Source organism: Setaria viridis, chromosome 9, assembly GCF_005286985.2.
Source record: "Setaria viridis chromosome 9, Setaria_viridis_v4.0, whole genome shotgun sequence".
Lineage (NCBI taxonomy): Eukaryota > Viridiplantae > Streptophyta > Magnoliopsida > Poales > Poaceae > Setaria > Setaria viridis.
The window spans coordinates 32,594,777-32,622,709 of NC_048271.2; the positions used below are offsets into that span (position 1 = coordinate 32,594,777).

The 27,933-nt window shown below is 48.3% G+C and overlaps 2 protein-coding genes across 4 annotated transcripts; one reads left to right on the top strand and one right to left on the bottom strand.

The window, feature by feature from the left end:
• Positions 1-9,631: 9,631 nt before the first annotated feature.
• LOC117841087 (protein DETOXIFICATION 33) lies at positions 9,632-12,390 on the bottom strand. Of its 3 annotated transcripts, none has more exons than XM_034721658.2 (8): positions 11,903-12,390; positions 11,264-11,835; positions 11,035-11,121; positions 10,868-10,924; positions 10,526-10,764; positions 10,290-10,408; positions 10,113-10,199; positions 9,632-10,020 (listed from the first exon to the last, which is right to left on the bottom strand). In XM_034721658.2, exons 1-8 carry the CDS (start codon positions 12,233-12,235, stop codon positions 9,859-9,861), a joined length of 1,656 nt encoding a protein of 551 aa, XP_034577549.1. In that variant the 5' UTR covers positions 12,236-12,390; the 3' UTR covers positions 9,632-9,858. The 3 variants fall into 3 exon arrangements, with proteins under 3 accessions (XP_034577549.1, XP_072147119.1, XP_034577550.1); XM_072291018.1 differs by having other exon boundaries at positions 11,264-11,845; XM_034721659.2 differs by having other exon boundaries at positions 11,291-11,835; positions 11,903-12,389.
• An 11,476-nt stretch (positions 12,391-23,866) lies between these two features.
• LOC117837002 (acyl transferase 1) lies at positions 23,867-26,926 on the top strand. Its single transcript, XM_034716536.2, has 2 exons — positions 23,867-24,590; positions 25,804-26,926. Exons 1-2 carry the CDS (start codon positions 24,147-24,149, stop codon positions 26,764-26,766), a joined length of 1,407 nt encoding a protein of 468 aa, XP_034572427.1. The 5' UTR covers positions 23,867-24,146; the 3' UTR covers positions 26,767-26,926.
• The last annotated feature ends 1,007 nt before the right edge of the window (positions 26,927-27,933 follow it).

Consider the following 27,933-nt stretch of genomic DNA (forward strand, 5'->3'; position numbering starts at 1 on the left):
CAAGCGTGTATGCCCACGCGCACGCATGTGTGCTCGTGTCGTAGCAACAGAATGAGTAAACATAGTTAATTGACCTTTGAATGTCTTCATTTTGATTTCATATCCTCCCACGAAGATCATTAATTTCCCCATGTAGTGCCTAAACCATGTTTAGTGGGCATCGGAGTCGACTTTCTGCTGGACCGGACCACCGGAGTGGACTTAAGTGCGGCCGGAAGTGCGACCAGAATCGGCTTTCCATTGGAGTGGTCTATTGAAGTGGACTTATGTGCGAGCGGAATCGACTTTTCGCCGGAGCGGACTTTAGTGCGACTGTAATGGAACGATCGGCTCTGGTGCGCAAAGTTTTCCAAATGGGCCAGGCCCACTAGGCAGCCCGAGACCCGGCACTAAAAAACCCAGCACGAACACGGGCCCGACACGAGGGGAATAGTGCTCGGGCCGGCCCAGCACGATGATAGTGCCAGGCCTGGGCCGCCTCCCCGGCACGCTAGGCCAGCACGAGCCCAGCACGATTTTTGGGCCAGCCCGATGCTAGCCCGACACCCCCGCGCCCCTCGCCTCCCGACCGTTGATCTCCGGTGTCCCATCGCCTCCCGATCGTTGGATCAAGCCGTTGGGGAGGGGGTATATAAGCCCGCCGGCCGCCTCACCCCGCTCGGCCGCAAACCCTAGCGTCATTTCCCCTCCCCTCCCTACTGCTCTGGATCTAGATCTCGCTCTCCTCTCGCTCTCCACCTCCGCTCTCTCGCACGCCTCGCCGGCTCGCCGCCTCTGGCTCTCCTCCTCTCCGCCTCCGCTCTCTCACCTCTGCCCCTCTCGTCTCCTCCCTCTCCGACGACTGAAGGCCGACGTCGGCCGCCTACCGGCGCCGCTGGCCCCCCTCGCCTCCCGACCGTTGTCTGTTGGTGTTCTACTAATTCGTTGGTGTGTCATCTTCTCCCCCCAACCCTCACCTCCTCCCTCTCCGGCGACCGAAGGCCGGCGTCGGCCGCCTACCGGCGCCGCTGGCCCCCCTCGCCTCCCGCCGTTGTCTGTTGGTGTTCTTCTACTGATTCGTTGGTGTGTCATCTTCTTCCCCTAACCCCCGCCTCCTCTCGTTCCTCCCTGGCTCCGGTGTTTGAATCCGTTGTTAGTTCACCTTGTCGCGCACTCTGGTGATCCGGATTCGTTGGTAAGCCGTTGCGTTGTTGTCTTCTTCCCCCACCTCTCGCTCTCTCCCACTCCTCTGTCCACTGTCCTGTTGCCTCCTCTCGCTCCTCCCTGGCTCTGATGCTCCAGATCCGTTGTTTGTTGACCTTGTCGTGCGCTCTGGTGCTCCGGATTAGTTGGTAAGCCGTTGCGTTGTTGTCTGCTGGTGTTCTTCTACTGATTTGTTGGTGTTCTTCTACTGATTCGTTCTTGTTTTGTGTTCGCAGGTTGATCCGTTGAGGGACCAGAGCGTCGGCGATGGACGGCGGCGACGATTTCCAGGAGCACACCATCAACGACGAGCTTCGGATGATGGGCCAGTGAGGTGATGATGAGAGTGACATGGAGGCAGAGCGGGATGAGCTCTTCGGTCGCAACGCTGTCGATCCAATCGACATAGCTGATGCTGAAGCACCACCTGCTGGTCAAGAAGCACCTGATGCTGATCCAGCCATGGTGAGCAATGGCACCAAGAGGTCCCGTTCCACCACCTCTGAGTGCTGGAAGGACTTTGAAAAGATCTTCAAGGACATCAATGGGAAGAAGGTAAGGGTCTCTACCAAGTGTAATCATTGTGGCATTATATATGCTACTAGATCTTCCATTAGCACTGGCCATCTCAACAGGCATGTTGAGAAATGCCCAAACAGGAGGGCTAAGGTTCGTAATTCCCAGTCTCTGATCCATTTCAACCCTGACGGTTCTGTCCGTCAATGGGATTACTCTGCTGAGGTAGCTCGTACTCAACTATATCGTTTGATTGCTAGACTAGATCTTCCTCTATGTTTCGGTGCATCTCCTGTTTTTGAAGAGTATATTAAACTTGCTCATAATCCTAGGTTTTCTGCTATCTCTACGCAATCAACCACTAGAGATATGTGCAAGTACTTTACTGATTGCCGTGCCAAGCTTATTGAATCATTTGTTGCTATTTCATCTGTGTCTATCACTTCTGATATCTGGTCTAGTAATGCTAAGGAAGATTATCTTAGTATGGTTGCTCATTATGTTAATGCTGATTGGCAATTAGAGAAGAGGTTAATTGGTTTAAGGCTTATTGAAGAATCTCACTCTGGCCAGAACATTTCTGACCGTGTGACTAGTGTGCTAGAGGAGTATGGTTTGATTTCAAAGGTGTTTTCTGTTACTTTGGATAATGTCTCTGCTAATTCTACGGAGAAACTTAGTCCTAAATTAGCTGCTTATGTTGGATCATTGTTCTTACATCAGCGTTGTGCTTGTCATATCATCAATCTCATGGTTAAATCTGCCATTAATCTGATTGAGCCATATCTAGATGCATTTAGATCTACAATATCTTTCATCAATGCTTCTAACCAGCGCATTGCTGCATTTAGGAGATTTTGTCTAGCTGTGAATGTTCGTCCTAGAAAGTTTGGTTTGGACATGGAAGTCAGGTGGAACCCCACTTATCTCATGCTCAAGCATTTGCTCCCTTACAGACAGACATTTAATGTTTTCATTGAGACTAACTATCCTAGGGGTGAAAGAGATCCTTTACTGTTGACAGAAGATCATTGGACTGTTGCACAGAGTATGCTATCCTTCTTTGAACTCTTTTATAATTCTACTGTTGCACTATCTGGTGTTTATTATCCTACCTCCCCACTTATGTTGCATCAGCTCATTTTGATTGCTAAGCATCTTAAACATTATGAAAATGATGAATTGCTTAGGCATGTTGTTGTTCCTATGAAAGATTACTATCTTAAGTAGTGGAGAGACATTCCTATGCTTTATTCTGTTGCATTCATATTGGACCCTAGAGCTAAATTGAAAGGTTTTCAAAATGTGCTCAGGTTGTTATCTAGTCTTACTGGTACTGATTATTCTGCTTACTTCACTGATGTTAGAGCTGAACTGTCTACTGCATTTAAACTGTATGATGACAAGTTTGGTGCAGTAAAATTGCAAACTCCTCCACCTCCATCCACTTCTGGTAAGAAAACTAGTGCTTGGGATGATATTTTTTCCACTGGTTCAGATTCTGGTGTATCTGCTTTTGGAATTCATGATCTCCCTGGTACTTCTTTCTCCACCCCTCCTCCCTCTTTGCCTCTTGCTTTGTCTAGAAGGTCATCTGCAAGTGCTTTGCTGCAAGCAGCAAGCACTACTGCAACTGGTATGGGTATTGGCAATGAACTCTCTACCTACTTGGACAGTGACACTATCACCCATTTTGATGATAACTTCAACATCTTATCTTGGTGGTATGAGTATAAAAGAACTTATCCAGTTCTGTCCATCTTAGTTAGAGATGTTCTTTCTGTTCCTGTTTCCACAGTTTCATCAGAATCTGTTTTCAGCACTACTGGCAGGATCATGAGGAGAGGCGGTGTCGATTGAAACCGGAGACGGTCGAGATGCTTTCTTGCGTCAAGGATTGGGAGGCTGCAGAAGCAAGACTTCAGAACTTAGTAGAGGATGAAGAACTTGAGGAAAGTTTTTCTAATTTGTACCTAGATGCCGCTGAGAATTCAGAAGTGTAACACTGGCCTGTAATAACTTAAGTCTTAGAACTACAATTTGATTGAGCTGGGTTGTACTCTTTTTTTCCTATCCAGGATTTTTTCTCACGAGGTGTGAGTTTTACCTGGATAGGTTTTTAATGAGGCAGCCATTGCATTAGCTCAAACTTATAAGTTATAATCTCTTGTCTCTCTCTGTGATGTTGATCTGTGATGTTGTGAAGTTGAAGTAGAGAGATGTTGATATGTGATGTTGTGAAGTAAGTTTAATATGATTTTAATCTGTTGAAGTTAAAATCTGTTGTTCTTTTCTAGATGAATGATTTGTGTAAGTTGTGTTGATCAGTTTGAGTGGTCATTGAGACCTTTAGTGCCTGGCCCGGCACTAGCACGCTAGTGCCTGTCGTGCCACGACACCGTGCTGGCCCAGCACTAAAAAAAGGGTCGTCGTGCCGGACCTGGGCTGCCTGTTCGGCACGACGGCACGACACGACACAGCACGGAACAGGCGTCGTGCCATTTCGTGCCGGGCCATTTCATGCTAGAGCCGGGCTAGGGCCGACGGCCCATATGGAAATCTATACTGGTGCGCACGTGATGAGACGTGAGGCTTTGTTGCGATAGTGCACTGTTATTCAGCGAGGGACAGACGAAGGTCCGACTACTCAGGTCGCGTCCGTGAGCCTCCGAACCGTCTCTTGTGGGCATCCGACGAGCCTCCAGGCGCACTCCGCGGGGAGCAGTTGTGCCCCCGACGCATCGTGTTGTCTCTGGCGTTGCCGTCGTCGAGCCCCTGGCGCTGTCTGCCGTGCGACCGGTGGCATCGCCGTTGCTGACGGTCAGGTGCCGCCATTATCGTTGTCGTGCCAGTGCGAGGCCGCTGCTGCGGGGTTGCGGGATTCCGACGTCGCGCAATGTCGACGCTGCGCGAGCTCGGAATCTTGAGGGGTCGATGAGCTGCAACCTGATCACCGAGCACGCGCAGCCGTGCGGCTCTGAGAGCTTAGTCCCGAGCTGCCCCGGGCTGTCGCTGACGCTGCCCCTAGCAGCTCGTGCACGCACGTGTCCACGCCAAAGACCAAACAAAGGAGAGGTGGATCACGATTAAATACTTAGCTTTGGGCTTTGAATCGTCGACGTGCGAACTTGCGAGGTCGCACGCGAGCGAACAGCTTGTTGCCATATCTCGGGGTCCATCAGCTCGGGCTCGGTGACTCAGGGTCACGTCGGCCCAGCCGCCCGGGAAAGCCGCGTGAGGCCGAGAGTGTGGGACCCAGCTTGGCTCGAGAAGGTCGTTGTTGTCGCCCGGCGCTCAGCGTCATCCGCGCGTCGTCACCGCATCGGTTCACGTCATGGCCGCGGCCCCGGCGTCGTCCTCGTGGCTTGGTGTCGTTGCCGCCATCCCTGCAGCTCGCCGTCATTGCCGCGCGGCACCAAACGCCATCAACATCGACCTCGATCAGTGTCGTGGTGTCGTCCGAGGCTGCAGTGGCGCCATCGTCACGCGAGGTCAGGCGCGGTCGCCGGCAGCTCGGGGTGGCTTTCGCGCCATGCGTGAGCGTCCAGTACACACGCGTACTGCATGCTGCTGATGAGTCATTTTTTTGACTCATCATTTTTTAGGACTCAACACCAGTCGCTTGGAAGGGCGGGTCAGCAGCATGCAGTACGCGAAAAATGATGAGTCAAAAAAAGACAGGACACGCCGGCAGCCCCACGTGCATACTCAAAGTGTGCATGGACTAGCTCCACCGGCGAGTGGCCACAGGCAGCATGGATTAAAAGACATCTGCATGCTTGGCATTTAAATGAACGTCCCAGGAGGGCTCCTTCAATAGAAAATGGTACGATAAACCTGTGTTACTGGCGTGGAGCCAGGTGAGATCTTCGTCATCGTGCCATGGGAGCTAGGGGTGGCACGGCGCGGGCGCACACCCGCCCCAGGCGTTGTGCGAGCCCGGAACTTGTACATCCTTGGATCTGCATTTTCCGGCGCCGAGGATCCTGCGGCCCCGTATTGTGCACGCGATCGCGGGCGGCAACGTGCTAGCGTCACGTTCGGCCTTCACACGCACAAGTGTTTGCACCTGCTTTAATCATGCGAGCCAAAAACGTCTCCCAAGTATAAAACGAAGAGAAGACACATTAGTGGACCTCGATTAATTAAATACTTAGCCTTGCGACTTGAGGTGCGAACACGAGGGCTCGTAATCCTCCTCGACCCGGCCGCCCGGCCGGGAAGGCTGGAGCGCCCGCGTCGACCCAGGGTGGCCGAGGCGACTCACCGACTTGGGGAAGCGTAAGACCTGCGTTGAACCGGGGAAAGGAACGCCTCGCCGACTCGGGGAGTTCGAGCGGCTGCGTCGTCCCGAGGAGGTCGTCGTCGCTGTCGCTCGGTATGAAGCCCTCCGGCGTCGCCATCGTAGTGATTGTGCAGCCTGTCGTAGTCACCTTGCCGTGCGAGGGCGTTGCCGGTCACTCGGGGTCGTCGCCACATAGCAGCGCGAGTGGGGTGCCCCGCTAACTCGGAACGAGGCCTCGGCGCGGTGCGAAAGCGGGATTCCCAGGGCCAGCGCGTGGCCGGGCTGTTGCGAAAGCCCCAGGCTCCGTTCGGTAGCGTCGGGCGTCGCTGTGGCGTCGCCGGCGCATCGCCGAGTCTCACGTGGTTGCTGCCAGCCGCCGCCGTGCTCGAGCGCATATGCTTTGGACGATAGGAGCCCCGCGAGCCGTGAGAACAACAGCGATGTGCTCCGAGCAGCAAGCGCAACGGGGTGAGCCTGGGAGCTATGCCGGCATCAGTGGCAACAAGGTGTCCCCGGGAGCAGCCGCCGTTGAGGAATCTGTCCATGTGCCCATCCTGGCTCCACAAGCGCTTGCATACATGCTCGCATAGTGAGTCACCAGGGTATTCCATGAAAAAACAGATCGAGGCCAACGATTAGACAACCCAAAAAATGCTTTGTGATTAAATAAATCAAGGCCTCGGTACTAAACACGAGCATTGAGTACGGACATGTAGCAACAGCGTGCAATCGCGTATGAGTAAAAGCACAGAATTTGTAAATCTGAGGGGAGTGGGAAACAGTACCTGGTTGTTATGCGGCAGGCTGTTCTTCTGCCGAAACAGGTGACCAGTGCGGATCGACAAAATATCAAGATTGGAGAAACAACACCACAGCTCCGGCTTGGCGCGCCAGCTGACGGCGTGCGAACGCTGGAACGAGGTCTGAGGGGACCCTTTTTAGATTCGGTCAATGGCTGAACATGTTGACCTCCTTGAATATCATGGGTGATGAGTATATAGAGACTTTTACCGAGGTTCGGACCTCTCGGAAGATAATAGCCCTACGTCCTGCTTGTCTGTATGTTCTTGCTACTATAAGAATAGGAGGTTACAATAAGGAAGAAGCACAGGAGCTCCTTCCTTGGAGCCCCCTAGCCTTCCTCATCCAATTGAGAACCCTCCTTATATAATGTGTAGAGGCGGGCCTACCTTTTGCCTAACAAAACAAAAGAACTACTATTGCTAGTCTTACCCCTACGCTTGAGGAGATGTGTTTGGTCTTATCTTGCTCCTACTATTGCTAGTCTTACCCCTACGCTTGAGGAGATGTGTTTGGTCTTATCTTGCTCTTTGGTGCATGCACCTGCCACCCATATCCTAAAAATCTTGTTCCTCACAGGATGCTCTTCATTTATTACCAGCATGCATGCATCTCCTTATCTTGGAATCTTCACCATGATCCAAATGCTCTCACGCAAGTGGGTGGAGAGAGAGAGAGGGAAAGAGAGAGCATGGCTGCAACCTTTCCTATGACATGTCTTGTCTCTGAGAGGAAATCTTTTTTATCCTCATATGTCATCAATATGATAGACTAAGGGCATTCAAAGCCATCCATTCCGCCAGCTGCCGAAGCTCTACCATCGTAGCCAAGGCAGCCCGCTTGCTCTCTCGGGGCCCTTTTGAGTATCAACATCCCTTGCGGCCTCCGAGCTCCCGGTACCTTGAAGTTAGGTGGGCCCACTTCATGGACCACCCCTCCATGTGACGTGGTGCTTGAGTGCCTCCACGAATCGTCTGCGCGGGGGACCTCCGTTCTTTTGGCGCTGACAACGACTTAGGGCACCCTTGGGGCGTTCTCCTCTTTGTGGGGTTGCATAGCAACTTGGTCTTCTCTGCTTTCCATACATTTGTAGAACATAGAAAACGGACACCGTATATGATCTGGGCGTCAATTATAAAGCATACTGCTCCTGGACTCTGAGGTGGATTCGATCTTGATATAGTATGAGCCTCCAACTTAGCTTGGATGTTGCTTGCTGGTCCTCTCCACCCCCATGCCTCACTTCAAGTACTTCATAATTCTCTCCATGGTTCCTAATTATAATAATATTTTTAGGTAGCAATCTATTCTTAAAATAACTTAAAATACATAGGGACGAGCTCACCTTATCTTTACTGGTCCTCTCCACCTCCATACCTCACTTCAAGTACTTCATAATTCTCTCCATGGTTCCTAATTATAATAATATTTTTAGGTAGCAATCTATTCTTAAATACATAGGGACGAGCTCACCATGATCGCGTTATAAGCCGATACAGATACTTGTCGTCATTCTTGCCTTATTTGCCGGAACTGGCTTATGAAACTGACACGGATGGGGTTACGAGTTAGCACGGATAAGGGTTTCATTAGTAGTTTCTAGCACAATTATGCTAGCTTATATTAAGTTACAAACAAATTAGGTTTGCAACAATTTGATCTCTGGACAACTCTTTTTGTGTAATGAAAGAAATGGGCCTTTTGTTGTCTCGAAGGCCGCATAAATACAAAAAATAGGATGGAATAAATGGGCAGTCCCTGGCATTATTGGAGGAGAAAATCCAAGTCTAAAAGATACACTACCAAAATAGTTGGGAAAAGAAAGGCTCTCACCTCCAAAGAAAAGGCCTGTCCGCCTGCCAACAACAATTTGGAAAGAAGCAAAGGAAAGTGGCCCAGCCCATTACTGTTGAAGTGTCGATTGCAACTAAATCATATGAGAAAGTATTTAATACTCCCTCCGTTCTAAATTACAGGTTGTTTTGGCTTTTCATAATTTATACTATGCAGTTAGATATAGTATATATCTAAATCCATAATATATCTATAAATCTAAAAAAGCTAAAACGATCTACAGTTTGGAATGGAGGTAGTACATGTGAATGGACTAGGGATGGCTGAATATCCGGGAGGTTAACATTGATCAGCATATCCGTTTAATCCGTTTAATTTGAACTTCAAACGCCTGTAGCAAATAATTAAGGTCAATCAAGCGTAGAACAAATCAAACAACGACCTCCACGATGAGCTCCTATACAGTTATATTAGAGTAAAATGCACCGGAGGTCCATCAATTTGTAAGAAGGTGTTATTTAGGTCCACGAATTCCGAAAGTGAATTTTTGGATCTATCAACTTATTAAGTCGTTTACTTTAGGTCCATACCCTTCCACATTAAGTCGTTTACTTTAGGTCCATACCCTTCCACATGTGCATCTAACACTGACATGGCTGGCTGAATGGCCATCTTCTCTCATCCATCTCACCTTTAATCGAACATGTCGGCGGCAGTGGCACAGATCTCTTCATCTGCTTCACCTCTCACCTCTCTGCCACCTTCGTCGCATCTATCACCATTGGTGCTCAAGACATTCGGCTCCTGTGGCGGCCGCTCGCTCTGCTCGCCGTCTCGGTCGAGTGGCACTGGTGAGTCGAGGTCGCTCGCTGCTGCCGTGGACATGTTCAATGAAATGCTAGGGGGAGAGAGATGAGATGGATGAGAGAGAAAATGCCCATTCAGCCTGCCATGTCAGCGCTAGATGCTCACGTGAAGGTGTATGGATCTGCGGTGAACAACTTAATAAGTTGATGGACCCAAAAATGCATTTTCGGAGTTCGTAGACCGAAATGACATCTAGTTAATAGACCTCCTGTGCATTTTACTCATTATATTATGTAGAGTAGATCATGAAATTCTGTTTCATCAATAAATTCCTCGATATATGAAGAGTAATACTATGTGCTAATGTATCGAAAGAAATAAAAGAAACACTTGCCTAAATAGTCAGACTCAGTCACCCTAGCAAACAATGATAAATAAGTATTGTATAGAACTAAAACCAATGTATTCTGTGATCAGTCTGTGCGAACGAATTCTATGTTCTTCTGGCTTCCCTGCGCCAACATTTCGTCATCTTCTGCTGGAACCATCTGATCATCTGCTGGTGGAGATTTCATCAGTGGTAGGTTCTCATTCTTTCCTCCCCACTGTAACATCCTCGCTTCGGCAAGAACAGCCTGCAATATTTGCATTCACATCCAGTTTCATACGTCTGTGTAGTGCATTTTTACCAGAGAACTTGCTTTTATCCGGGACTAATAAATTGTACCTGTTTCTCCCACTTTGTTGTGAAGATAATGGCAAAAAGTATAACCATCTGGAGAAATGTGCCTATCATCATGCCCATCCATATGCCCTGAAGAGATGAGAAAACACAAACATTGCTTCTGGTCAAATTACGTTGTGGTTAACACAAATTGGATGCTTATTTTAGACTATATTTTACCATTGCGCCACGTTTTAGCTTGAAGCCAAACAGGATACCCAACGGAATGCCCACTAAGTAGTAACAACCTACGTTTATGAATGCCACAGGCACTTGCCACCCTGCTCCTACTGCCACACCTGCAAAATCGGAGTGGAATTCATATATGTTTGCTTGCATCAATTTGCAGGGAGCCATGTCTAATTTGCAGCAGAGACTAACACAAACTTATTTGGCACTTTGTTAACTGACACTACCTGATAGCACAGGCCAGATGCTGCTCATGAATACGGTCACAGCAAGAAGGTACCCCAATCTGGAAGCTCCATGTATCACCTCGTGGCTGTCGCTGAAGAACTTTGGCAAGCTTGTCCTCCAAATAAGGAAGACGCCCATGAAGATTGCGCCCATGAAGATGGATGTCGATACCGACACAACCACTGCAAACTTTGTCTCCTTGGGCCTGTTCGCACCCAGCTCGTTCGACACCCTTATGCTAAAGAGTCCACAACATTTGCCAATCAAATGTAATAGCATGTCATGCATGTGAACATAATCTCAATCGAACATTGATAGCATCGGTTCTTTTTCCTGCATACCCGACTGCCGTGCTGAAGCCCAGCGCAACCATTATAGTCATGAACTCGTAGTTGAGGCTGCAGGTATTCAGAAAGACGATTCATTCAGTGACTAAATCTGTATGAAATTGCTGTTTAATTTTCAACAGGTATATATGATGTATAATTATAAATTAATTTGCACTCACCAGACAGACATGATATCCAGTTGGAGTTTGGCATGTTTAAGGAGGCCTACGAGAACGAGAAGTGTGGTGTAGTACCAAAACTCCAAGCTAATAAAAAAAATTAAAGGTCAACAGTTTTCTATCGACTACACGCACAAGAAAACAAGCCCAACACTCGTGCAACAGGCAAAAGAATGAATGAGACCGTAAACTAGATGAAGAAATTAAACAATTGAAATCCTGAAAGAACCTGGCAATGTCGACGGAAACTACAAACCAGATCATGACGGCGGACCCGAGTGACAGCTTCACGAAAGCACCAAGGTTGTTGAACGCACGGGCGGTGAACCCCTTCCACGCGTCGGGGAATCGGCCGCCGGCCATGTACGCGAACTGCGCCGCCACGACGAGCCAGTGGGAGACGTCCCCGACGACGGCCGCCCCGCGCAGGCCGAACCCGAGCCGCCTGACGGCGACGTAGGTGAGCGCGGCGTGCACGCCAAGGACCGCGCCGGAGATGGACGCCACGACCCAGACCCTGCTCTGCGCCTGGAAGAACATGAGGAGTGGGATGTTGGCCGCGTGCGCGAACAGCCGCGGCACCGCCCACCGGGCGTACGGCCCGGCGGCACGCGCGACGGCGGCGGGCTGGCGGAGGAAGGAGTGGAGGATCGGCGTGGCGAAGGCGTACGCCGGAGCGAGCGCCGCCGCGGTGGCGCCGCAGATGATCCACGACTGCTGCGTGTAGGTGCCCAGCCGCTCCAGCTGCCCGGCGCCGACGGCCTGCCCGCTCAGCGTCTCCAGCGCGCTGCCCATGCCAAACTACACGCAGCTGCTAATTAATGGTGAGCAATTAATACCACCTGCTCTGCTAGCTGAAAATACTCACCAGGAACCCATAGGCGGAGGAATCCAAGATGTTCTCGACGACGCTGACCGCGGCGAGCTCGACCTCCCCGAGGTGCCCGACGAAGCCGGTGGTGACGAACCCGATGGAGAACTGGAACACCTCCGTGAGGAGCGCCGGGAAGGCGAGTCGCCAGAGCAACCTGGACTCCTGCCAGCACCGGATCACAAGCCTCTTCATAATCAGCTTGTTTGGCTCATTCTCCGGCTCATCCTCAAGCTTTGGACTTGATGCCATATTGTCATGGCATGGCATAGGAAGAGGCACATACTCATGTCTGGAGTAGAAAGAGTCTTGCTCTCTCTTTGAAGCCATAAGCTAAGGATGTACCACTCCGACGGACAACACAACGTGTGATTAATACTCACGTCCCAATCTAAATCTCTAAATCAGGACCTATGAAAAGATGTGCCATGAGAACTTTTACTCTTCTGTCCTAGAAGCACTAGACCCCCAACCAACTTTCATGGCAGGACATTAAAATGCATTGAAGACCCGTATAAACACAAGGGTGTGTGAACCCATCAAACACAAATATCAGATCGCCGGCATAGTTTATTGATTTTTTAAGTTGATCGCCGGCATTCCTGGACTCGTCGTGCATGCGGGGTGCCATGCGGCGTTATTGGATAGCAAGATAAATTTTAGCAGTGTCACATTAAATATTTAGATGCTACTATACATGAACTAATTACAAAATTAATTGTACAGATGAAGTCTAATTCACGAGATGAATCTATTAAGCCTAATTAATCCATCATTAGCAAATGGTTACTGTAGCATTATATTGTCAAATCATGAACTAATTAGATTTAATAAATTTATCTCTAGACTCCATCTGTGCAATTTATTTTGTAATTAGCATATATTTAATACTTTTAATTAGTATCAACATCGAGGGTGTTTCGACACGCCGCACTGTAGCAGGTATTGCTTCTCAGATCTAATTTTTGGGGCCTCTGACAACAGAACAGCGGTGTCAGGATCATGTGCTCCACAAGACTATGGGCCTCTGCATATGAGATCTCTGTTTGCAGTTAGTGCTTTGCAACTAGCTAGTACACATTTTGCAACACATATTTTGATAGAACACACGATTCCATGTGTACATTAGACCAATGGTAATAAAGATAACTAATGTAGTACCGTGTATTGTAACATGGACTAATTGTATTGACACTATGCAAGAGGTCCATCATATTTACATAGTTTCTAGTTTAGTTGCATATAAATTATTATATTTGTAGTTGGCACAATCTCTGTTCAGTTGCACACGCATGGAAGGCAGCATTTCCTGAAAAAAAAAATTGAAGGCAGCATGTCTTCCCATCTCTGTCCAGTAAGTCTATAGAACTAAAAGTTTGACCACAGGTCTGTTCGCTTCAGCTTATTCAGCCAGCTTATCAGCCACCAAATAGTGTTTTTCTCTCACAACAAATCAGCCATTTCAGCTTTTCAACCAGCTTATAAGCTTATTGAAGGAATCTTTCTTTCATCTTCCCACTGTTTCTCTTCCCATATAATATCTCTGATGAAGTTCTTTCCTCTGAGGACCTCTCGAGTGAGGCCAACGTGTGGCCATTGCAATGATCAGAAGGGCAAGATATTATATGTTCCAAGTAGTACGTTGCCAGATGTTTATGATTTTGTACAACTGTGCTTACATATATAAATGCTGTTGTAGATTGATTAGTCAGAAATGCATCCTTGGTGGCTGCCAGCCTATTAATATGAGGCATTACCTAGGCTCGCTCTATCTGGTGCACTAACTACATTCCTGGTCCAGGTAAAAGATATGCCCAACATCATAAGTTGACTTTGAATTTGAAACTATGCAATAGTACCACTTCATCATCATCACATGCGTGCCATCATCCAATCATTAAGAACATCAAAGAAATCTTTTCCAATGGAACTAGGATGGTTGCAATTTTAAGTCAATATACAGTTCCCTTCTCGAATATAGTTGCAGTTTGTAATCACTTGTAAAGACCAGGGAATCATCTGGAAATTGCATAGTAAGTTCTTCTCTTTTGGCTCGAGACATTGTTTGCGTAGTACTCCCTTCATTTCAAATTGTAGGTCGTTTTGGCTTTTTAAGTGCATCTAGATATAGTGTATGTCTAGATGCATAATAATATCTGAATCTAGAAACGACCTACAATTTGGAATGGATGGAGTATATATATAATTTAACATTGACTAACTCTGATGTGCGCAATGGTTCATGGGGAAACTGGAGCCTATCCATAACTATGCAAGCTACTTGTAACATCCCGGTTTTTTTCCGGAATATTATTGTTTGCAAAAATGTGGGTTTTCAAAAAAAATTCGTACTTGATGTGTTTTCTCAAAATCTTAAGAGTGTCTTCTTTGAATCTCCCCAAATTCCTAGAATTTATTTGCATTAAATTGAAAACTTAAGCTCAATGAATTTTCGTATGCCAATTGGTTTTTATTTGGATTTTACTTGAGTGTGTTCAAATTTAAACTCTAGGTTCAAATTTGAACTAAAGCTAAGCTAACTAACTAAACTAACATAGGCCTAACTCCTAATCAGCCTGCCCTTCTAACCTACCCAGGCCAAGGCTTGCTGTCTTGACCGACGCAACCGGCCTGCTCCACCCTGCCAACCCAGCTCGATGCCGGCCTAGCTCGCCAAACCCGCCGGCCCGCTTCGTGAAACCTCCGTGCCGCAGCTGCTGACCGCTAGGCCCCATCTGCCAGCCACACCGAGGACTATTCCCCTTTCTTCCTCCGCTGCCCTCACGCACGCAGCACGCGCATGATAGCGACATGCGCCGCGAGAACAACAACACTACCGCTAGCTCGCTTTTGCGCTGGAGATCGTCGATGCATGCCACGCCACCTCCATGCATCGCCCGTCGTCCACTCGTACCTAGAACCCTAGCCATGCCCAACAAATACCCCCGACGGCCGCCTCCCCGCCTCAAGCCTCAATTGGGGTTTTGCACTTGGTCCGCCACCAAATTGGAGAAGAGGAGGGGGTGGACAGAAGAAGGGAAGAGCCGGAGATCGTCGCTGTCAAGGAGCTGGAGCCGCCCGTGACCTCGGAGCGCCGCCAAGCCTAGCACCCGTACGACGACATCGACGCTACCGCGCTCCCTGCTCCGCCTCAACCCGCCACGACAGTGACTCGCCACTGCACCGCCATCCATCGCCCTCAAGCCCGCCAAGCGAGCACCGCGGCCCCGCTCACCTGGATGTCTTGCCCGCGGGCCTGCCCATGCGTGTGTCACCGCGTTGCTGTCGCTCATATCCTGTCTGGCCTTCGTGCCATTAGTGTGTCCTGAAGGTGCCTTGCCGGAGCTGCGTGCCATCACTTGCTTGCTTTCCGCCGCGGCCGTGAATGACTAAAAGGCCGTGGCCAAGGTGCTGCCTTGATCCTGCGCGCTGCCGCCTTGCCGCTCGCCTCGCAACCATGTGCTACATGGCCCTGGAACCCCAGGAGCCCATGCGCGCTACAACCGTGCTGCGGCCCTGGTGAACCACGAATCCGTGCATGCGTTGCCACCCTTGGGCGCCTGCCTCGGTGCGGACCTTGTCCTGCACCACTGCTCATGTTGAACCCACCACATGCCATGGCCAAGGTCCGGCCTTGCGCCGCGTGCAAGCCCTGCAACCGCAACAAGCCAAAAACTGAGCCATTCGGCCTCCCAACGTTGCCGCCGAGCCGCTTCCAACGATGATCATCGCTGGATGCCTATTAACCTGCCGCTTGACCGAGCGCCGCCGTCACGGAATGCCTTTGGGGCATTCCGTCGAACGCCCTGCACGCGCCCTAGCCTAGCCTGGAATCGAGCCGCATCGTGGACCACATGTAGACGTGGCCACACATGCCATAGAAGATCCGCGTGCCTAATCTAACCTAGTGGCAGCCACGTCAGAGCCACGTAGGCTGCCACCTCACTCTTATAGCTAGCCTGCAGACCGCCTACAGCCGGCTGAAGCCAACGTGTGGTAGCCACGCAGATAACACGCGAGCGCCACCCATGAATAATTGCTAACCTATAGCTGGCCTACAGCTAACCTGCAGCTGACCTGTAGCTATCACAGGTGCCACGTCAACATGTGGGACCCACCGAACAGCAATCGTTAACTCGCTGACCATTGACCGGGTCAACACTGACGTCACCTGGACCCCTCTGCTGATGTCAGCAAGACGCGTGGCACGCTCCGATGCAACCACGTGTCGCTGTCTGTTTTTTCTAATTTTCGCAAATTATTTCAAAATTCTAGAAATTAATTTAAATTTCAAAAATTCATAACTAATTCATTTTAACTCCAAAAATTATGAAACAAATTTCATAATTTTTCTAAAATCATGAAGCACGCGATAGAATAGTCCTTGTTCTTGTTTGGATCTTCCTCGGGCTCTTTTGTTTTTTCTTTGCAATTAGACCCTCGATAAGTATGGTAATTACGTAAATAGTAGCTGATGGAGACTCGGAGCTAAACCCGGAGCAAGACTACTATGAGGACAACTACGAGGAGGAAGACCACCCAGGTTCATGCCCATTCCAATTTGAATACGCATTAGACATTGCTTAATTAGTATGCTAGCGCTTTATTTCTCGCATGATGTTGATGATGATGAACCTACACAGCCTTATTTTATGCCTTATACCTTGATTGTCCTCCTACTATACCATATATGCATGTATATACGTTGAGCGATGCTTGCATGTGTAGGGGATATTGTGATTAGTATTCTTGGCGTGTGTGCGGTTAAAACCGGCAGGAGAAGGTGTTTTTTTGGATACTTAGTGGGGGTGAGCTTTACACAAACCAATCTTCGGATTGGGGGCTTGGGGTTTGCTCTCGAGCGTTCCCTGTTTGGTACATGTTGCGAGTACACTGTTGTTGGAGCATAGGAGTTGGTGGCGATACCTGTTATGGGTGTAGGTTCGGACCATGTTGTGGAGATGCTTTGGGAGTCAGGAGCTTGCTCCAGTCTGAAACTGAGTAGACAGACCTTTTTCATGGGAATATGTTAAATATGCACACCACTCACCGAATTATGGGTTTAGGTCCTGGTCGAGACTAGCAAGTTCGGTACCATACCTGCTGTAGGATAGAGTATCAATGTAGGGGGAGTGGTGCTGACCTTTTGCCTCCTAATTTTCTTTTACCCCCGACTGGCCCTAGAGGGAGTTCTTCACAGTTCCGGGATGGTCTTCTGCGGGGGACCACATCCAAGCCCGGATGCAGGGTGGTATCGTAACTACAAGGTTCTTCGTCTGGTAGGGTGTTGAACAGTCGGCTCGCTACCAACTGGGCTCACCCTGAGCTGGGTCCAGGTGTACACACTCTAAGAGTTAAAACTATATGTATAACTACGTTCTCGGTCATGGACAACCCTCTAATAGCTCTGTTCTTATGTTTTGGGAAATTCCTACCTCCCCTTTAGCTACGTATGAGTGTTGTGAGCCACAATTGCAGTTGGGAAGAGAGGAAGTTGCTCCCTTTCCCTTTATGATCCTGCTGTAATTGTTGAGACGCGAAGAGAGGGAGTCTTCACGTCGACCCTAGTTGAAACGAACCGGATTTTCGTAAGGAGAAATCTTACTCCCTGTATCCTCGTGATAGTCCTTGGATCAGTAGCTATCACATACATAACTCATTTTAGCTAAATATCACATCCATACCACGATAACAGTACAAATTATTTATTACATCCTAGAATATGAGAGTACAATTTGGTACATGCCCCTTGGGCTAACCGACATGAATAAAACCAACGCAGCGGTAGCTAGCTTCTGGAAGCACCTCCATCTTCATGATCATCTCCACAGGCATTCTTGAGCGTAGCACTCAGCCCTCAATCGTACCATCCATCATAGTTGTTATCGAAGTTGGACTTGTAACTTGCAAACTCACGAGATGTCCCTAGGGAATGGGACAGGTCCACATCACATCCTTATGCAAGCTTTAAGTGGCCTAATACTAAGGTCAAGAAATAGTCAAGGAATAGGCTCGGGTTTCCTATGCAGCAGCAAGCACAAAGAGTAACACTCCATATCCATCATCTTAACATCTCAACACGTCGGGCACACCTACCTCGACAGGGTCCCTATCACCAACTTCCTAACTCATACTAGGGTCGAGGTGAAAACTCCCTCTCTTCGCCTCTCAACATCCACAGCCGTATCCTAAAGGGAAAGGGAGCAACTTCCCCTCTTCCTAACTGCAGATGTGGCTCACATCACACAAAAGTAGCTCTAAGGGGGAGGTAGAGATATCTCAAAATAATGAAGAGTCATCGCGACATAGGGTTGTCCATGACTGAGGACGCAGCTCTACATATAGTTTTAACTCTGTAGAGAGTGTATACCTGGACCCATCTCGGAGTGAGCCCAAATGGTCCATTGACTGAGAGAACATCATCCTACCGAGCGAAGAATCTAGGAGTTATGATACCATCCTGCAACCAGGCTTGGATGTGATCCCCTGCAGTGGATCACCCCGGAACTATGAAGCACTCCCACCGGGGCCAATCGGGGGCAAAAGCAAATCACGGGGCTAAAGGTCAACACCACTCCCCCCTACACTAGTACTCTATCCTACGGCAGGTATGTTACCACACTTGCTAGTCTCGACTCGGGCCTAAACATGTAATTCGGCAAGTGGCTTGCATGTTTAACATATTCCCATGAAGCATGGCGACCCACTCGGTTTCATACCGGGCGAGCTCCTAACTCCCAAAAGTGACTCCACAACGTGGTCTGCAACGGCATCCATTACAGGTAACACCCCCATCTCCTATTCTCCTCAACCATGTACTTGCAAAAAATACCAAACAGGAAACGTCCGAGAACGGACCCCAAGCTCCCAATCTGAAGATTGGGTTGTGTAAAGCTCACCCCCATCAAGTATCCCAAAACACCTTCTCCTGCTAGTTTCAACCCCACACACACCAAAAATCCTAATCACAATATCCCATACACATGCAAGCATCGCACATAGCATATAAAAGTAGTATGGTAGTAGGTCACACAAGGATTCAAGGCATAAAACAGGCTATGCAAGGTTCATCATCATCATGTGAAGAAACAAAGCACTAGCATACTAATTAGCAATGCCTAATGGGTATTCAAACTGAATGGGCATGAACCTGAGTAGTCTTCCTCCTCGTAGTGATCCTCGAATGGCTCCGGCTCCCGGTTCAGCTCCGAGTTTTCAGTAGCTCCTAATTACACAATTATCATAATTATCGGGAGTCTATTTGCAAAGAAAAACCAAAAGAGACCCATAGAAGACCCAAACAAGAACAAGGACTAGTCTATCGGGTGCTTCATGATTTTAGAAAAGTTATGAAACTGGTTTCATAATTTTTTGAGTTACGATGAATTAGGTAAAGTTAAAATCAATTTGTGGATTTTTAAATAATTCGTGAAAATAAGAAAAAACACAAGCATGACATGTGGCAGCACCAGAGCGCGCCACGCGTCTTGCTGACATCAGCATTGACTCGGTCAACGGTCAAAGGTTGACCGATCAATGGGTCCACGGCCAGTGGGCCCCACGTGCTGACATGGCACCTTGTTAATTATAGGGTAGCTATAGGTTGGCTATAGGCTGCCGGTTAGTTAGCTCTTAGGCTTAGGTGGCGTCTACATGTTAGCTACATGCCGGCTGACTCAGCGTCCACGTATGGGCTATAGGCGGCTATAGGATAGTTGTAGGGTGTCTGCTAGGCTGTCGTGGCGATCCACATGGCTCATGACGTGGCTGCCACCGGGTTTGCGCAGGCGCGGGATCTTCTGCAACTCGTGTGGCCACATCTACGTGTGGCCCGTGGTGTGGCCTCCTCCTCATAGGCTGGAAACGGTGCGTGCCAAGTGTTTGGCGAAATGCCTCGAGGGCATTCCGTGGCGACGGCGGGTTCATGGGTGGCCGGCGGCGTAGCCCTAGGTGGCTTGGCAGCATCTCAGGAAGGTTAAAAGGCACGGCCTTTGGCTCGGCGCAGTGGCCGGGCGTGCTCGCGGGCCAAGACCGGACCTTGGCTGCAGCGACGGAGTGGCGGTAGCACAGTGGCAGCGTGCAGCACCTGCAGAAAATCCATGGCACGAAGGCCGGATAGAGCGAGGATGACAGCGAAGCAGCAGCGCACGAGTGGGCGAAGGTGCGAGAACGGGTTCACGTCCCAGCCACGGCAAGGTAAGCGGCCCGAAGGGCGACGTCGCGTGCAGAGCGCGGTGACCGCACTCGCGGCGTGTCCCTGGCGGCTCTCGCGGGCTCTAGTGCCTAAATCGTGGTGTAGAGAGGCAAAGACAAGGGAAGGGTGGCCGACGACTCACCGGCGGCTTGAGGCGGCGGTGGAAATGGTGCAGTTGCGAGTCGGGGCCGTGACGAGGCGGCGCCGTGCAGGAAGAGCTGCTGCGTCCGACAATGCTCTCCGACGCGTCCTCCTCCTCCAGCTCCTCTTCTTCTTTCTGCTTCTTCTTTCCCTACCCTTCGTCCTCCTCTCCACTTGATGGCAGACAGGGGAAATCCCCAAAGGTGGCTAGGGCAGGAAGCGGCTGGCGCGAAGGTATTTGTAGGCGACGGCTAGGGTTTGCACGCGTGGTGGATGGCGGCGATGTGGGGAGAGCGGCGTCGCAGCCATTGGCATGCGCCAACGCAAAAGCGAGGCGCGGGCGGGGGGGTGGGGGGCAGCTCGTGCGCGGCGTGGCTATTACTGTTGCGCTCGTGCGCGGCGCGTGCGTCACGATCTTGGGGGAAGAGGAACAGGGCGGCGTGGAGCTGACAGGCGAGGCCCAGTAGTAAGCGCAGAGGGGTGGAGGTTTCCAAATGGTGGTCCGATGGGGTCGACTAGGCTGGCGGTTTTGCTGGGCTCCGGCCGGGTTGGGTTCGCAAGAGGAGCAAGCCGGCGGGGTTGAGAGGGCCGGCGAGGTTAGCGGGCCATGGGTTTTTGGCCCAGGGTGGTTTGGATAGTTTAGGTTAGTATAGTTTTAATTCAAATTTGAATATAGAATTCAAATTTGAATTCACTCACTTAAAATCCAAATAAAAGCCAAATAAAAATCCAAATGGCACACTAACAATTATCCAATCCTAGGTTTTCAATTTAAATCAACTTAATCTAGGAATTTTGGGAAGAGAATTAATGAAAACATTCTTATAGTTTGAATTTTCACACCACTAACAACAAAAATTTTGAAACTCACCTTTTTTGCAAAAACAAACATATTGCAAAATTGCGGGATATTACACTAGTGTTGGAGATAGGTTGCTGGTGATAGGGACCCTAGGGTGCCAGGAGTTCCTGATGTGTTGAGAGATGGGATGTCTTCTTTATGCTTGCTGCTGCATAGGAACACTTAAAGCTTGCATATGGATGGTGATGTGGACCTATCCCATTCCTTGGGACAGTTCGTGAGTGTGCAGGTTTGGACTTGGAGTGTACGTCCGATCATGAAAAATTCATGAACGAAGGGTTGCATTGCTTCACTCAAGGATGCTTGTGGTGAAGACCGGAGATGAAGACTTGAAGCCCTAGCTACCGCTTCACAGGATTTCTACTTGTCGTTTAGCCTAAGAGCTTGTACAGAATTTGTATTCCGAGTTGTATCGGATTTGTTGTATGGAAATGATATTATGCTGAACATGATAGCTACTGATCCAGGAATTATCATGAGGGTACCGGATTCTCAGCAATGAAAATGGGGTTCGTTTCACTGCTACCATAGTAATATTATAAAATTAGCTCGTCAAGTGTAAAAGACATGCCATCGTTCACTTGTAATATTATAAAATTAGCTCGTCAAGTGTAAAATTAAATACTAATCAAGCTGTTGCCACCACGCTACTGTGAGGCTTTACCTTGGTTGGCGCTATATATCTAGAGCAGTGTGTACCCAGTTATATACCCAACCATCAAGAATATATTCGTGGAAGTATGTGAGCATGCTTGAGGTAATCAATCAACATGGCCAACTTGCATCCTCTTATTATTGAGAAAATCATTGGCCTCACGTGTCACATATGCACTGCGAATCTACGATACACTTCCAATACATATGTGAGAAATGATACGATTCCATGCCATAAACCAGTAACTGCACAAGGTGAAGATAAGTAACTGTTATCCAGCTCGAGAGCTTGAGTTGTCATAAGCATCAGGAAGGTGGTCATACCATATGCCTTTTGCCGCCAAGACCTCCCTGACATCATTCCGCAATACAGCTCCACTGCTTTACTGTGCATGTGCACACACATCAAACTTGTGCCCCATCTAAATTAACTTTCACCCACACGACACAATGCTGGTCCCCTTTCTATCAATCAACAACCGCATTCACAGTCATGGTAATTAATCAGGTGTTAGCAAGGTAACCCTTATAATGTTTCATTGTCAGAAGGTGGTCTTAATCTGCAAACAATGCAAGAGCCTACAGTGGATTGTTTATTGAACTATGAAATACGGATCTCTCCTGTCTAGCTTGCTGCTAGCCTGTTATCTTCCGGCATAAACTGGGATGGCGCTACCTAGTGCAATAGTATATAGCGAGTATGCATCCTGCGTCGTCATTAGTTGACTTTGTAACAATATACTACGTACCACTGGGTATGATCAACAAGGCTATACACAATATGCATGCCTCTTCCACGATTCAGAGAATCACAGCTAGCCTTTTCAATTGTCTCACATGGTACTTGATACGTACAGGAAGACTCAATAATTGGGGCTGTGGACCGGGTGTACCAGAGTTTTAACTTCAGGAATGTAGATTGCTGCAAAAAGAAAATGGTCACAGCGGATGATACTCATTGCTTAGGCGATGCGTTTTTTTTCCATTGATCTCTTCTACCATGCAGCCATTCACTATCCAGAACTAATGGAGATGTACTTACTTGGTAAACAAAAAAAAGGAATATTTGCGCATGGAATTTTATTTTTGTGCCAAACATGGAAAATTCATTATTTATGGATTAACTCCGATAAATGAAGTAGGTTAGAGCGATTGCAAGTCTTGGTCGTCTTTCATGGTTCGGCAACTATGATCATGGTCATATGGGATCCTTGACGAATCTGAAACATTAGTTTGTCGCTTTCACTAGAGACATCGTTTTACATACATCCCATCCATCAATGAAAGGGGTACTTTAATCTTGATTTGGAAAGATAAAGCTTTGCATATTTTGGTCACCCGTTAGTCAAAACTATATGTATGCGAATAGTACAAAAGTTGAATTCGTAGAGTTTATTCACAATGATATGATGTCAATGTTATAGAAATTAACAACATATTGCTAGAGAAATTAAATATCAAGTATTCCACTTTTTTTGAAGATTTTTTCCTACTAATAAATACCTCTTACATTGAGATATGAGGGGTGACTTGTTCTCGCCTTTGAATGAGGCCAGTGGTGTTCTTTGAATGGTTCGTGGTGCAAACTAATTAATTCCCACAAATAGCTTGCAAGTGGTAGCGTTGCCATGTGCTCATCAAGTCCTACTTACAGATAAGCCTTAGACTACTTCGCGCGAAATTTCATATTACAACCTCCTGCCTGGCTACCAGCCTGCATTTCTACTCGGTGTTATCTTGGGTGTATCTATCTAGTGCACTTGTTGGTAAAATGTATGCGATACTAGCAGTAGTTGGATTACCAACAGGGTCAGTGAGCATTTATCTTGGAGTAATTTACAATGACTTGATCCCACATGCACCGCGGTGCTCCTCCGATCCCAATATCAATCCCACATAGGTGCGCGGGTCGATATGCAAGCTAGAAGCCCAAGATCCAAAGACTCACTCCGTGGCTCTCTTACAACCATAGCATCCTAATCATCACGTACATATGTAACGGAAGATATCCTGCCATCACGGTTTGAATAATAATCCTACAATATTTGTTATACATTTTCGAAAATGTAAACTTTCAAAATTAGCTAGTACTAGTCCATTATATAGAAGAGAGCTAGCGTATCTGGAAAGTTAGCAAGGAGAAGACGAGTTCTTTCAATTAATTCGGTTTGCTTCAGTTTCACTGTAGATATATATCACAACAATTCCACTTGTGAAAAACGATGCCCTGCTAGCTGGGTTTGCGTTTCATATATAATAGCCTAGCTATAATAATAGGCGTGGATCACCAGCGGCAGCGCTGTTCTTAAAACTCTTGCCATAACAGCTTCCTAAGCACATCATCGTGCGCACGTGATCTCGCCGTCAGCTTGCCAAGACACAATCACGCAATGGTGTCCTTCAAGACCCGCCGGAGAGAGCCCCAGCTGGTCTCGCCGGCACGGCCGACGCCGAGGGAGACGAAGCCGCTCTCCGACATCGACGACCAGCACGCGCTGCGGTACTACGAGACGGTCATCGGGTTCTTCCGCCGCTGCCCCGACCAGAGCGTCGACGGACCGGACGACGCGTCGCTCGCGGATGCTGTCAGGGCGGCGCTCGCGGAGGCGCTGGTGTACTACTACCCCGTCGCCGGGCGGCTCCGGGAGGAAGCCGGCGGGAAGCTCGTCGTGGACTGCACGGCGGAAGGGGTGGTGTTCGTGGAGGCCGACGCCGACGTACGGCTGGAGGAGTTCGGGGAGCCGCTGCTGCCGCCGTACCCGTGCGTCGAGGAGCTGCTGTGCGATGCTGGTGATACGAGGACCATCATTGGAAGACCATTGCTTCTTATGCAGGTATTTTATCTAGCTCTCCCTTTCCTCTCCTTTTTTCGTCTCTTTTTTAGAAGATGAGAGAGCGGGTGCAGGTGAAAAGAAATGCTTACTGCATCGTCATAAGTAGCATGCATCCATGTATTTTAGGCAAGTTTTTGGGGACCTTATTCCTTAAATTACCAAACAATTTGGTAGCTCGTGGTTATTTTTGAGCGCATGCATCTTTTTGACTGGTTACAATGAAGACGCCCGTAATTTTTTTCCGTGTGGGACATTTTTTAGATTTCTTATGGTGCACCCAAAGTTTCACCCCAGAAGTAAATGAGCTTGACTGGCTGTTCATTTTGTAAACAAGAATCACGCATATAAATGAAAAAACCCAAAAAGTAAAAAAAAAAGGGTAGTCTTGGGATAATTTAATAGGTCAAGTTCAAAATTTGGCTATCACAAAGGTCACTTTCGGAATGGGCTGAGATATGGAGGCGCTGATGTTGCCAATTTGCCATGATTGTGCATGTTTTGGGCCATGATTTATTTTCTTCTGAGTTTGACCGTAACTAAGCTATGTGAATGCTAGCACGTGGTTGTACTATCTTTCTTCTATTAGACAATGTAATGCTAACACAGGTTGACCGTAATGAGGCTAGCTATGTGAATATGCTAACACATTTTTGTTGCAGTGCCTTCTTGCTATAAAATCTAATTGGGGGAAACATACCAGAGCCAAGCAGTAAACATAACTCAGAATGCATGGTATCTAGACAAAATCTATCATACAAAGTTTTAATGTACAATAAGGATACAAATAATTGCGTGTGGCTGAAAATAAAATACAGTAACTTATATGGAAAACATTAATTGATTCAAGGGAGATAGTGTAGACAAACTAGCTTAGTGAAAAAAAATTAACCTTTGAGCTCATGGTTCAACCGGTCCAAAAGGTGCACGGAAGTAAATTCAGGATTCAGCGTTAAATTTTCGGGTCATTCCAACACTAATTAAACTTGGAAAAAGTATGGTTCCATATATATTAACACAAACACAACCAGAAAGCATCCAATTAATTCATCTGAAGACCTGCAGTTTGTCATTATAATGAACAGTTCATATAGAACCTAACCTTGGCGTGCCATACGAAAACATTTTCAGCGCGTCAGAAAAAAATATGTTTTGTACTCGCGTTGTGCGGCTTTTTCTACTCGGAATGACATTGCTTCTTCGTACTTTCTTACAGTTGACCCGACTGAAATGTGGCGGATTTGTTGCTGGATTCCACATGTGTCATAGCATTGCTGATGGTTTCGGTATGATTCAACTCATGATAGCAATAGCGGAAATGGCATGTGGTGCAGAAGCCCCAAGCATTCTCCCCGTTTGGAAAAGAGAGATTCTAAGTACAGCACATAGCCCAACCCCCAGCACACACCCGAACCCTTCGTACGAACCATTACTAAATAGCTTGGACTATGCATCGGAGTCTGACGATGTGATGCTGTCGACTCCGCTCGACGAAATGGTAGTCGACTACTTCGTGTTTGGGCCGAGAGAGATGAAAACTCTCGAAAGCCATGTACGGGGATACCTCGCCCATCCTGCAACATCCTTTGAACTGCTAACTGCCGTCATGTGGCGATGCCGCACAATAGCTTTGGGATACAAGTCTAGCCAGCCAGTGCGCCTTATGATCACTATGAATGCCCGAGGGAGGTGGAATCGCCACACCCTCATCCCGTTGGGTTACTACGGCAATGCACACTTCTCCCCCATAGCGGAACTAACCGTCGATGAGCTCTGCAGGCAGCCGCTCGTCGACACGGTTGAGCTTGTTCGTAGAACCAAGCTCAGTGTGACAAAGGAGTGCATGGATTCGATGGTGGAGACCATTGCGTCCCTGCGCCAGAGGCCTTGTGCGGACCCGGCCAGAATGTACGATGTTTCTGATACGAAATGGATTGCAGCGGGGAATGGTTTGCAGCTTGGGTGGGCTGAATTTGTTGGTGGTGGCATACCGGTGGCTGGAGACCTTACTTCCAAGCTCGGAAGCGATCATATGATGTGCAAGAACCAAGATGGGGAGGACGCAACGGTGGTATCAATAATGTTGCCAAGGCCCGCGATGGAGAGGTTCAAGAAGGAGATGGCTATGTGGCTGAACAAACGTGATGAGAAGAATCTAATTATACAGAGTTCCCTCTAGTAGGTAGCTAGCCAAGGTACATATGTGCTGCTTGTTTGTTAAGTTTGATTGTTTCAGTCATTCTGAGACGGCTGATGAGTGGTGTAAGAAACAGTTTGAGTTTTTACTCATTATAATTTTTTGTAACGAGAGGAAACAGCTGGACTTTTTATTGTTTGAATTTCGCAAGGTAGAAATCCACCAAAGTATTTCCATGTAAGAAATGTAGTCAGATCGATGCTCGGTACAGGAAAAAGAAAACATAAACGCAAAGAGGAGCTGCATCGTATACAAATAATGAAGACATATCTCTTTATAACGAAACCAGCACCATACGCTCAGGCATAACATTCCATCCGTCCGTCATTCTGGCGCCTCTAGCGATAGCATTCGCGAGTCTTCGCGAGGGCTCTCCGTTTCCCGTTGCTCGTCCCGCGGCCTACACGCTCTTCGCCAACCCTCGCTTCCCACGCCGCCGGCGCTGATCAAGGGCCCGCCCCGCCCATGCCTTGCGATATCTCTCTGGCCGCCAGTTCTTCACCGAAGCAGCAAGCCAGCAGTTGACCTCTCTTCCTCCTTCCCCTGTTCCAATTGCCGCATGAGCAGTTGGCCTGCAATTCCTGAACCCCAGCATCCAATTCAAGCTACCACCAGACATCCCCGATCCTCTCGAATCTTCCATCCCCTCTGCTCTCCCCTTTTCAATCTAGCAATAGTAGCAACAAATCCATCACCTGCATGATCCCTGGTCATCAGCATCCATCGCAAACTCCATGCGACCGGTTCATGCCAGCCACTTCCTTCCCTCCGTGCCACCAAAATCCAAGCCAAGCTGCAGCGGGTGTCATAGGTGCCATGAGCTCACCGGTGATGCTGGAGTCTCTCTTTGCGTATGCCTTTGATTCTTAGTGTTTTACTGCTTTGAACATGTTTGTGCACTTCAGGGCTACCCGCGTGCAGTCATCCAGGAAGGCATTCAGTACTATTATGCCAATTTCAGTGTAGTACTTCTAACAAAAGTCATGTGACCAATGAACTGTTATAAAATTTACATACAATGTGATGTGTACATGCACCTAAGAAATCAAGATCGATTCTTTCCCATTTGTATGTACCTACGCAAATCAAGTATAACATAGGATGGCCAGATGTATTTCTTATTTTTCCATGGGAAAAAAGATTGAGACA